The sequence below is a fragment of the Geotrypetes seraphini genome, chromosome 6 (assembly GCF_902459505.1).
Source record: "Geotrypetes seraphini chromosome 6, aGeoSer1.1, whole genome shotgun sequence".
NCBI lineage: Eukaryota > Metazoa > Chordata > Amphibia > Gymnophiona > Dermophiidae > Geotrypetes > Geotrypetes seraphini.
Window position 1 is genome coordinate 140,148,114 of NC_047089.1, and position 12,254 is coordinate 140,160,367.

The 12,254-nt window shown below is 49.6% G+C and overlaps 1 protein-coding gene across 3 annotated transcripts in view; it reads right to left on the reverse strand.

Moving 5' to 3' along the window:
* Nucleotides 1–12,254, reverse strand: part of CRACDL (CRACD like) — a 220,950-nt gene that overhangs the window by 17,937 nt on the left and 190,759 nt on the right. For 2 of the 3 annotated variants that reach the window (XR_004539898.1, XM_033948955.1), the window contains exon 8: nucleotides 813–2,397. Coding sequence is in view for 2 of the 3 variants with exons in the window: in XM_033948955.1 (XP_033804846.1) it covers nucleotides 813–2,397 (1,585 nt within the window). In the remaining variant the exon portion in view is untranslated. The remainder of the gene's footprint in view (nucleotides 1–812; nucleotides 2,398–12,254) is intronic. The other variant, XM_033948956.1, reaches the window with a different exon arrangement.

A 12,254-nucleotide genomic window follows, 5' to 3' on the forward strand; every position in this document is an offset into this window, starting at 1 on the left:
TCAACTGAGCATGCTCAAGGTGCTGCGCTGGCAGCTCAAGTTGGTGCCACTAACTGGCATGCCTCAGAAAAACAAGAAGGGCTTGGTATTCCATCTATACCTGCTTCCTTGCTGCACTGATCTCCTCATATTGTTTTCAGTATTATCTCTATGCTGATGACTCCCAGATCTACCTCTCCATACCAGATCTCTTCAGGAATCCAAGCCTGAGTCTCAGCTTGCCTGTCCAACATTGCCTCCTTGATGTCTCACCGCCATCTAAAACTGATGACTAAGACTGAGCTCCTTATCTTCCTGCCTAAACCCACTTCTTCTCTCCCCCCCCCTTCTCTATTTCTGTGGATATTACTCTCCTCCTCCCTGTCTTGACAGCTTATAACCTCAGGGCTATCTTCAACTCCTCTCTCTCATTCTCCGCTCAGATCCAACAAACCACTATGGTTTTGCTAATTTGTAAATGGGTCTCTACCAAAGCCTCTAATTCAGTAGCATAATTAAATGAACTGAAGTTTATGGGGATGGATTTGATTACTTGTGGGGGACGGGTTTGATTCCTGTCCCCATGCAACTTTCTGTTGTGAATACAAAGTACTATGGGCCTGCAAGCTGTTAGTGGCTGCTTAAAATTACTCGCCCTTCTTTTGTTTAGACAGTCTGGTATAGAAGATAATACATTTGCTATCACAATATCCAAATTAAGAAGCTTCTATCATAAAGTTTATTCTACTGTGACCTGCTTTCTTCCCACACTCAAAATGATATTTTTAGCACAATACAAATTTTAAACTCAAAATTGATCTTGTATGTCTTACCAACAACTTTAGAGAAAATGGATTCTTTCTCTAAGTCCTTGCTTTCAGTTTTGGAATCAAGTGGTCTAGTTGCCTTTTCTGGGCTTACATTAGTATTTGAAATTGATGTATTCAGCAGAACTGGCTTCCTTGGAAGTGGGGGCTTCTCATAAAGATGCTCTGAGGATTGTGTTTTAGATTTTCCATTGTCATTTAAAAAACTACCAGCATTAATATCAGCTGCTGTTTTGATCTGTAAGTTCTTGTCGACTTTTGAGAGTGAAGCAGGAATCACTTGTTCAGATTTATATAGTGTACTATCCTTTTGCACTGCTTTTGATTCTGTACAATAGCTCTTTCTGTATTTCAGTGACAAAGAGGTAGATCTGAGTTTAACCTGAAAAGCATTCTTATCTTCTGAATCTGATTGGCACCTGGAAAATACAGAAGAATCACTCATAGCCGGTGGTGTCTGAGAAGCACTAAGCACCATTTTGTCCACAAGCCTAGTTTCAGTTGCTGGGAATTCTTGTTCTTTAATGCAAGATTTTCTTTCAGGTTGATCTAAATTTGAACACACACCCTCTTCTGTCTTCTCATGTCTTGGAACAATAGCATTTGTGTTAGGAATATAAAGCTTTGGACTTTTCAGATTTTCACCATCTAGATTTCCTCTCAAAGTGAAGCTCCCAGTCCTTGGTCTCTCCCATGCTGAGGATACTGAAAATTTTCTCAGTGCAGTAAATTCATTTGCTACTTTTTCTACTTTCTTCTCTGAAAACAAACCCAAATGCCCCATCAAGTGACTGTTCTCCATATCAGGAATAGACAGCTCTCCCACACTTTTACTTTTTCCAAAATGCCAGGAAGTCTTCTCAACCTTGGATGGCAAAGGCACTTGTGTAAAGTCAGAAGGGGTTTTGTTTCCATAAGAAGATGGATTTGAGTGCTTTAAAGATTTCTTTGCTAACTGTTTACCAAGATCTACCCCTATTGTTGATTCTTCATGTACTTGCTCTACTTCAGATACTTCCACAAGTCCTTTGGTTTCTTCCTGGGTAATCTCTTCTGTTCTTATTAAGGAAGAGAGAGATTGTGCAGCTGAGTTATCCTTCTTATGCAGTATATTCACTGAAAGCACATTAGAAAGTAGAATTTTTTCAGAGTTTACGCTGTTGGTAAATGCCTCTGCATTCTCATTAGATGCACTTAATTCCTCGGAAGGATCTTTTTCCATTTTGGTTTCTCCATCTAAATTAGCATCTAGTATGCTTTCATGGTCTTCAGTTTCTACAGCTTTTGTGTCAGTAAGAACATTTTGTTCACTATTTGTTATATTCAGGAAGGCACTGTTGGCATCGTTGGCATCATATGATATTTCTATCCTGGTGGGCTCATCTCTTAAGCTGTGGCAGTAGTTCTTGAGCACACCAGGGCTCTCAGAAAGTGCTGTGCTGTTTATTGAATTTATCCTGTCTTCTTTTGCTTGCTGCTCTTGAACTGGATATCCCCCTACAAGCTCTGCTAGCATCCCTTTTTCATCTTCATCCTCATCCTCTTCTAAAGTGCAGCTCAAGTCAGTAAGAGACTCTGCCTGTGTCTTCTGCTGGAAAATAAAAGACAGAAGATCAAATGGGTGTTATTTCTTTATGTGTAGAAATACAACCAATTACTGGGAGATGGTATAAAGAAAATCCAGAAGTAATTAGGAATGGGACCAAATATTTGCAAATTGGGAAATGTTTGTTGAGCACTCAAGTTTTGTTAAATAAAGGAAATCAAAATGAATTTAAGTATTTAAATCATTAAAAAGGATAAATCTATGATGTCTAAAAAGGGGAAAATTATCAACATAGGCTACTGTTAAGATGGGTTATTTTACCACAGGTCTCATTTAATGCAATAAGACATAGTTACTAATGGAGGTGTGGCCTAATGCTTAGAACTGCTGCCTCAGCAACCTGAGGTTGCAAATTTTATCCTAGCTTGCTCCTTGTGACTCTGGACAAGTCACTTAGGGTCTGATTCTGTATAAGACGCCGGTCTTAACAACTGCCTAAATGGCGGCTGAGAATCGTACACCGTTTTTCTATACAGAATTGCGTCTGTCCTAATGGACAGACACCTAAATGCCCCTAACCACCCCCGCTTCTCTAACCGGCACTCATGTCACAGGCACCGGTTAGAGAATCACATTACCGCAGAGTTGATCACAGCAAGGGAATCTCCCTGCTGCAATCAACTGAGCAGAAGAAGCAGCAGCAGCAGCAGCAGGAACCCCCCCCCCCCCCCCGTGGCAAGAAGGATGCCAAATTCCTCCTGCTGCCACCCCCAAACCCTCACCTGACACTGTCAGTGGCAGTAGGGATACCCAATTCCTTATGCCGCCACCTCCGAACACCCACCCAACACTATCCGCGGAAGTAAGAATGCCCAATTCCTCCTGCCACCACCCCCTGAAGTCCCCCAGCAGGAAGGATACCTACTCCCTCCTGTTGGAACCCCTGAAACAACCCCACCATCCACAATAGGCAGGAGAGATTCCCACTCCCTCCTGCCAGCAGCCCCCCCCCGAACTCACGAACCCACCAATCTACAACCCCACAGACCTCAACCCACCTCAGCTCCCCTGTACCTTTTGTAGTACGGTGGGCAGAGGATGCCTACTCCCTCCGGCCACCAGGCTTGCCTCTTCACAATGGCAGGCCTTCCCTTTATCGGTGCATCCTGGGATGCACTGGGGAGGGGCCTAAGGTCCTGATAGGAGGGGCCTTGGGCACCTGGGCCAACCAGAGACATAGGCCTCCTTCCCAGAGCATTCTGGGATGTAGCGGGAGTGGTCTAAGATTCCAACTGGCCTAATAACAAAGGCCTATGGGAGAGGCCTTAGGTGCATGGGCCAATCAGGGCCTTAGGCCCCTCCCCAGTGCATCCCAAGATGCACTTGGAATGGGAAGGCCCACCAGTATGAAGAGGCAGGCCTGGCGGCTGGACAGAGTAGGCATTCCTCCAACCCACCATACTACAAAAGGTACAGGGGTGGCTGGGGGGATTTGGGGTGATGCCAGGGTAGGAGGTTCGAGTCGGGGGGTCATAGATTGGGGAGTCATGGGTTTATGGGGGCCTGCTGGCAGGAGGGAATGGGCATCCATGCTGCCTATTGCAGTTAGAGGTGGGAGGTTGTTTCAGGACATTCCTCCTGCCACAGACAGTGATGGGTGGATTTCGGGTTGGCAGCAGGAGGAACTGTGCATCCCTCCTGCAATGGACAGTGTTGAGGGGAGAGGGATCTGAGATGAAATTCAGAGACCACTTTAGGCAGGAATTTCGGATGAGTGCGGACGACCACCTTGTCATGATGGAATACTGTGAAAGGCGGATCCGCCACTAAGGCCTGAAGCTCACTGACTCGGCGAGCAGAAGTGAGGGCAACAAGAAAAACCACTTTCCAAGTGAGAAACTTCAGCGGAGCCTTGTTGAGAGGCACAAAAGGAGGCTTCATAAGGTGAGAAAGGACAACGTTGAGGTCCCAAACCACTGGAGGAGGTTTGAGAGGAGGATTGACATGGAAAAGTCCTTTCATAAATCTGGAAACCACAGGATGAGCAGAGAGAGGTTTCCCTTGCAGAGGCTGATGGAAAGCCACAATTGCACTCAGATGGACCCGTATCGATGTAGACTTGAGGCCAGAATGAAAGAGGTGCAAAAGATAGTCCAACACAGAAGAAAGGGAGGCTCGTTGAGTCTCCTTACGATGAGAAACACACCAGGTAGAAAATCTAGTCTATTTTTGGGAGTAGCATTGTCTAGTAGCAGGCTTCCAGGAAGCCTCTAATACATCCCTCACCGCTCTGGAAAACTGGAGAGGGGTTACGTTGAGAGGAACCAAGCTGTCAGGTGGAGAGACTGCAGGTTGGGATGGAGCAGAGATCCTTGATGCTGAGTAAGCAGTGAAGGAAACACTGGAAGAAGGAATGGCTCCCTGCTGCTGAGTTGAAGTAGAAGGGAGTACCAAGGCTGTCTGGGCCACTGAGAAGCTATCAGAATCATGGTGGCATGGTCGGACTTCAGCTTGACCAGAGTCTTTTGAATGAGAGGAAACAGAGGAAACGCATATAGAAAGAAATTCCTCCAGTCCAAAAGAAAGGCATCTGACTCGAGGTGATGAGGAGTGTAGATCCTGGAGCAGAACTGAGGCAGTTTGAAGTTGTGGGGAGCCGCAAAGAGGTCTATCTGAGGCGTCCCTCACTGAGAGAAGATCTGATGAAGGGGCTTGGAATGGAGGGTCCATTCATGAGGCTGGAGGAGATGACTTAAGTTGTCCGCCAAGGCATTGTCCGCCCCCTGAATGTAGACAGCTTTGAGGAAGGTGTTATGGCGAATCGCCCAAACCCAGACTCTGAGAGCTTCCTGGCAGAGGGAGGCCGATCCCGTGCCCCCCTGCTTGTTGACATAATACATGGCGACCTGATTGTCCGTGCGAATGAGGACCACCAGGTCGTGAAGCAGATGTTGAAAAGCTTGAAGAGCATTGAAAATTGCCCTGAGTTCCAGAAGATTGATATGGCACAGCCGGTCTGCACTGGTCCAGAAGCCCTGAGTGCGAAAACTGTCCAGATGAGCCCCCCATGCATAGGTCGAGGAATCGGTCGTGAGAACCTTCTGGTGGAGAGGAGTTTGAAACAGCAAACCTCTGGAGAGATTGGAAGAAATCATCCACCAACGTAGAGACTGCTGAAGAGCAGGAGTGACCAGGATGTGACGAGTCAAAGGATCTGACACCTGTGTCCATTGAGAAGCCAGGGTCCACTGAGGAATTCTGAGGTGAAGTCTGGCAAAAGGAGTCACATGAACCGTAGAGGCCATGTGGCCCAGGAGAATCATCATGTGTCTCGCTGAGATGGACTGGCGAGAAGACACTGACTGACAGAGATGAAGAAGAGCTTCCAGGCGCTGTTGAGGAAGGAATGCTCTGAGTTGGATAGTATCCAGAACCACCCCGATGAAGTAGGTTGCAGATGAGATTTTGGGAAGTTGATCTCAAACCCCAGACTCTGCAGGAACCAAATAGTCTTTTGGGTCGCCGAGATGATCCCTGGAGCCGAGGCAGTTTTGATGAGCCAGTCGTCGAGGTAGGGAAACACCTGAAGACCATGGTTCCGGAGTGCAGCGGCCACCACCACCAGACACTTGGTGAAAACTCTGGGAGACGAGGACAGGCCGAAGGGGAGCACTCGATACTGCAGATGAAGATGTCCCACCCGAAATCTGAGGAATTTGCGGGAGGCCGGATGAATGGGAATGTGAGTGTAGGCCTCTTTTAGATCCAGAGAGCATAACCAGTTGTTCTGCTCGAGGAGGGGGTAGAGAGAAGCTAGGGTCAGCATGCGAAATCTCTCCTTGACCAGAAATCTCACCCTGAGGACCAGAATAGGACGCAGGTCGCCCGTCTTCTTTGGAACAAGGAAGTACCGGGAGTAGAACCCTCGGTTGTGTTAGTCCATAGGGACCGGAGCAAAGCCTGAGCTTCCTGAAGAAGAAGGGCGGTCTGGGTCAAGTTGGAAGGATACTCTCTTGGTGGATGGTCCGGGGGGACCCGATGGAACTGAAGAGATGGTAAGGATGGTAAGGACCCAAAGGTCGGTGGTTATAGCCATCCATCGATGGTAAAAATGATGGAGGCGACCCCCAATGGGAAAGACAGGGGATAGCAGAACGGTGTTGGTTATGCTCCCGACAAGAGAGTCAAAAAGGCTGAGGAGCCTTGGGAACAGCAGAAGGCTGAGGTTTTTGTTGAGACTTCTGCGGGGGCTGTCTCTTCACCGGTTGCCTCGCAGCAGGAGCCTGCCTGGGAGGGTAACGCCGTTGGTATATCAAGGGCGGTCGAGAAGGTCGAGACTGAGCAGGCTTAGATGGACTGCAATGACTTCTCATGGTCCGACAGCTTCTTCGTCACGGTCTCGATGGACTCATCAAACAAATCCGCACCTGCACATGGGACGCTGGCAAGCCTGTCCTGGAGGTTCGGGTCCATATCAATGGTCCGAAGCCATGCCAAGCGACGCATGGTCACGGAACAGGCGGCAGCCCGTGCCGAGAGCTCAAACGCATCATATGAGGATTGCATCAATTGAAGACGCAGCTGGGACAGCGAGGCGACGACCTCCTTGTATTCAAAACGAGCCTGAGAGTCGATGTAAGGCATAAACTTCCGAAGCACTGGAAGGAAGAACTCCAAATAGGTGGCAAAATGGAAGGTGTAATTGAGAACTCAGGAAGCCATCATCGAGTTCTGGTAGATGCGCCTCCCGAACTTATCCATGGTCCTCCCCTCTCGGCCCGGAGGCACCGAGGCATACACCTGGGACAGATGAGATCGCTTGAGGGAGGACTCGACCAACAGTGACTGATGGGAGAGCTGGGAGCCCTCAAACCCCTTATGATGCACCGTGCGATACCTGGTATCCAGTTTGCCAGGAATGGCAGGAATGGAGTACGGTGTTTCAAAACAGCGCATGAACGTCTGGTCGAGGAGCTTGTGTAGAGGCAGGCGAAGAGACTCAGCAGGAGGATGAGGCAGATGCATGGTATCAAGGTACTCCTTGGAGTAGCGGGAACCCGAGTCCAAGGTGATGTCGAGATTATCCGCCATCTGCCGCAGAAAAGATGAAAAAAACAGCTGGTCCGCCAATACAGGATGCTGAGACGGACTCGATGAAGTCGAGGCCTCCTAATCCAAGGAGACATGGGATCTAAAAGGAGAGAACAACCTGATGGTATCCTCGAACTCCGGGCCCGGAGGAGGCGAGACATCCGAAGATGAATACACCATACGAGGAAGCTTCTTCTGAGGCGAGACTGTAGAATGTCTGGACGAATGCCTTGAAGAATGCCTGGAGCGGTGCCCCTCCCTCCGTCTCGAAGGAGATCTGGAACGACGACGCGAAGATGGCTCTGCAGAAGCCTCCAACGAGTAGATGGGGCTGGAGGCTGTAGAGCGAAGAGGAGGATGGGTCGACACCTCTCGAGCAGCATTCCACGGGTCGAGAGACGGCTTGGCAGGCAAGGGGCTCCGGAAGAAATCCTCCTGATGACGCCCAGGGCTTCGGCTACTCGGAGGCAAATCCCAATTGTCTCCGCCCGAGGCGGGGTTGGGTTCCAGAGGCGGCATCTCACCAAGCGAAGTACGCCTCGATGAACTGGCAGCCAAACGCCGAACCTCCTTGCCTAGCAGTGAGAGCGAGCGGCGAGGCAGAGGAGGAGGAGGCGGCTCGGCCTCACAAGGGGGTTCCACATGCCCATGCTGGATTGTGGCAAGCCACTTAGGGCCCATGGTAATCATGAGCTCGAGGAAGTGGGCTTCCATGAGCGACCGCATCGAAGCCAAAAAGGGGGGAACCGCATCTGAAGTGGGACCCCCTGCATGGTCTTCGCGGTCCCGGGTGGTCGAGTGCTTGGCCTTAGAAGCCTTAGGCACTTTAAGAATCACCGGGGGAACGGTCTGCTGAGTTACCTGACCTGAGGAGACCGAAAAAGGCACCGGAGCAGGAGGCGGGGTTGAAACCGGAACGAAGGAAGCCGGTTTCAAAAAACCCGATGCAGCAGGAGCAGATGTCGACTTCGAAGGCGAAGGCGAAGTGCTGGTCGAAGCCGAAGGTTCCTTGGAAGCCTCCATCGCGAACATCGACTCCCACAGTAAACAGCGACGCTTGAAAGCACGTGCTGTTAGAGTGGAACAAGGCTGGCATGATTTCGGAAGATGTTGAGGCCCGAGACACTGTAAACAGCGTCGATGCGGGTCCGTCAACGAAATCGCGCGCTGGCACTTGATACACTTTTTAAAACCGGGACATAGGCCGATAAAGCTCCGCCGCTAGATCGAAGCTGCGGGGCCCCAGCCACGCAGCCGACCCGGTCGAATCTATGGAAATTTTTTTTTTTTTTTTTAAACAATAAAACGACAGAATAGAACACACAATAAGAGAAATAAACTCAAAACCGCGAGCACTAGAAGGCAAGAACAAGGGTTCACTCAGCGCAGAGAGTTGAAGCAAAACTTCTTAGTTCCGCGGAAAGAAAAGAACTGAGGAGACACGCCCGGTGCATCGGGCGGGAAGGCACTCGCGCATGCACGGTGCGGGCATCTCGAAACTTCTGAAGTTTCTTCAAGCAAGTATGCTTGTGAGACGTCTGCATCGGGGCTCTGTCGGATGACATCACCCACTAGTGAGAATACCTGCCTGCTTGTCCTGGGATAAAATATGTAACTTCGAGCTGGAATGGGAATGGAAATCAACCACCACCACCAATGAAAGCCAAGAACAAATCCACACAATTTCAAACACGCAGAGGCAAGATCAGCCCCGTAGAATTCTGGTCTCACTACGATATTATCCACAACCAAGACGAGGATCTTAATCACTTCATGAACTCCTGGACCTACACCAGCACCCAAATCCTAAACGAAATGGCCCCGCTGAAAAAAAGAAGGATTAGACCTAGAAACCTAACAGACTGGTTTGACTGAGAGCTCCTTGAGATAAAGAGAGAGTTAAGAAGATTAGAAAGGAAATGGTCTCCTGTCCCCCTGTCCCCCTTTCCTTTTCTTCACTTTTCCTCTTTCTTTCCTTTTTCCTTAACTTTTATTCTGTTCTATCTCATCTTTTTCTCATACAGTCTTCACAAATAACTCCATTACTCTGAGCTTTTCTTAATACTATGATCCTTTATAGTTTATTCTATATTTATAAACCATATATATATACAAAATGTTATATTATTTTTTATGTATTTGAATTGCTCTCTGTATTTTTCAAAATACTCAATAAAAAATTTATTGAACTAAAAAAAAAAAAGAAAAAAGAAAGGAAATGGTCAAAATCAGGAACCCCAGAGTCTTGAGATGCCTGGCGCCAAATGCTAAAAAACTATAAAAACATAACCAAAGAGAAGAAAAAAACCTTCTATGCCCACATTATAGGTAACACCTCCTTAAACAGCAGCAAACTGTTTAAACTAGTAAATGACCTGTATGATACTCATCCTTACACAAACACGGTAGAGGCAGTGGCGTACCAAAGGGGGGGAGGTGCGCCCCGGGTGCCAGCCCTAAGGGGGTGCTCCCGGTCTTGCCGTTCAGAACCCCCCCACCCCCGAAGGACCGCTCGCCCCACTGACCTTCCTGCACCACCTGTGAAGCAGCCCGCAGCAGGATCGTGAAGTCAGCGTCAGCGATTCCTGCGCTGCTTAGGCGCTGCTTCCTGCGCCGCGATCCCGCCCCTCCTCTGACATCAGAGGAAGGGCGGGACCGTGGCGCAGGAAGCAGCGCAGGGATCGCTGACGCTGACTTCGCGATCCTGCTGCGGCTGCTTCATAGGTGGTGCAGGGAGGCCAGGGGGGCGAGCGGTCCTTCGGGGTGGGTCGGGGCATCAGGCCTTCAGGGTGGGGCGGGCGGGCAGGCAGGCAGGCTTTCAAGGGGGAGGGGGGGTGACAGGCAGGCAGGCCTTCAAGGGGGGACAGGCCTTCGGGGGGGGTGCAGACCTTCAAGGGGTACAGGCCTTCAAGGGGGGGCAGGCAGGCCTTCAGGGGGGTGCAGGCCTTCGAGGGGGGTGTAGGCCTTTGAGGGGGTGCAGATCTTCAAGGGGGTGCAGGCCTTCAAGGGGGGGGACAGGCCTTCAAGGGGGAAAAGGCAGGCAGGCCTTCAAGGGGGGGACAGGCCTACAAGGGGGGACAGGCCTTCAAGGGGGGGACAGGCCTTCGGGGGGGTGCAGACCTTCAAGGAAGTGCAGGCCTTCAAGGGGGGGGTGCAGGCCTTCAAGGGGGAGACAGGACTTCAAGGGGGGGAAAGGCAGGCAGGCAGGCCTTCAAGGGGGGACAGGCCTACAAGGGGGGGACAGGCCTACAAGGGGGTGGGACAGGCCTTCAAGGGGGTGGGACAGGCCTTCGGGGGGGTGCAGACCTTCAAGGGAGTGCAGGCCTTCGGGGGGGGGTGCAGGCCTTCAAGGGGGGACAGGCCTTCAAGGGGGGGAAAGGCAGGCAGGCAGGCCTTCAAGGGGGGACAGGCCTACAAGGGGGGGGAGAAGCTACAAGGGGGTGGGACAGGCCTTCAAGTGGGGGACAGGCCTTCGGGGGGGTGCAGGCCTTCGGGGGGTGCAGACCTTCAAGAGGGGGACAGGCCTACAAGGGGATGGGACAGGCCTTCAAGAGGGATGCAGGCCTTCAAGGGGGGACAGGCAGACCTTTAAGGGGGGACAGGCCTTTGGGGGGGACCATGATTTAGAAGTACATGGAGGGAAGGGGGTGTTTAAAGAGACGTGCATATGCCAAACTTTGGGGGGAGGAAGAAATAATGGGTCTGAAAATAGAGGAGAGGGAGAGAGATGATGGACCATGGGATTTAGGGAGGGAAGGAACAGAAAGGGAGAGAAATTGGACACAAGGGATGGTGTGGAGGAGGGATAGAGATACTGGATAGGAGGGTAATTAGGAAAAGAAAGGGAGAGATGGTGGACTCTGGGGTGGTGGGGAAGAGGGAGAGATGCCGGATGAAAGGGTATTTAAGAAAAGGTGGAGGGAGATGAAAAAAAGGAAAGATACCAGACTTCCTGGGAAGGGAAGGGAAATGGAAAGGGAGGACAGAGTTGGCAGATGGATGGTTAGCATGCAGAAAGAAGGAGACCCTGGCAAGCAAGTTATCAGAAGAAAACCAGAGCCTTGGACCAACAAGATTTGAAATATAACCAGACAACAAAAGGTAGAAAAATTAATTTTATTTTCTGTTTTGTGATTATAATATGTCAGATTTGAAATGTGTATCCTGACAGAGCTGGTGTTGGACTGCAAACGTGAGCTAGGATTTAACAGAGAGAGGAAAAGTCCTTTTTGTTTCTTTATTTTATTTACACCACAGCGCCAGTGTGGTTAGGAGAAGCCAAAGGGGGTGAAAAAGCTATAAAACCCACCAGGAGTTTTGAAAAAAATCACCCAACTGGGCAGGAAAATCGAATTGAAAAACCAATTCAATAGGGCTGAATCGAATCAAAATTTTTTTTCCTGTATCTGGCAGCATTAGTTTGCGCTACTGTCTTAGACTTTAGGACCTGGGATTGGGGAGAGATGGCATCCTCAGTACTTTATAATGCAAGTGAAACGAGGATTTGGTCAGACTTTTGAAGGGTCTGCAGAAAAAAAATATTGTATAGGCCGGGGACATGAGACAGCAGGAAATGGGAACTTTTCTTCCTTCTATTTTTGTGAATGGAAAGGCTGAGGATGTCAGAGAGTTCAATTAAAATATGTGCTTTATAAGAAAATATAATAATGTGTTTTATAAAGTTTATAGCATAGCTGGCCTACCCAGTAAGGTGTTCCTAGTGGTGATGGTGGCAGCGTGTCAATGTGTTGAGAGGAAGAGGTGGTCTGGGAAATTCTACTGAGCAAACTCCGGGCCCATTTCCACCCCCC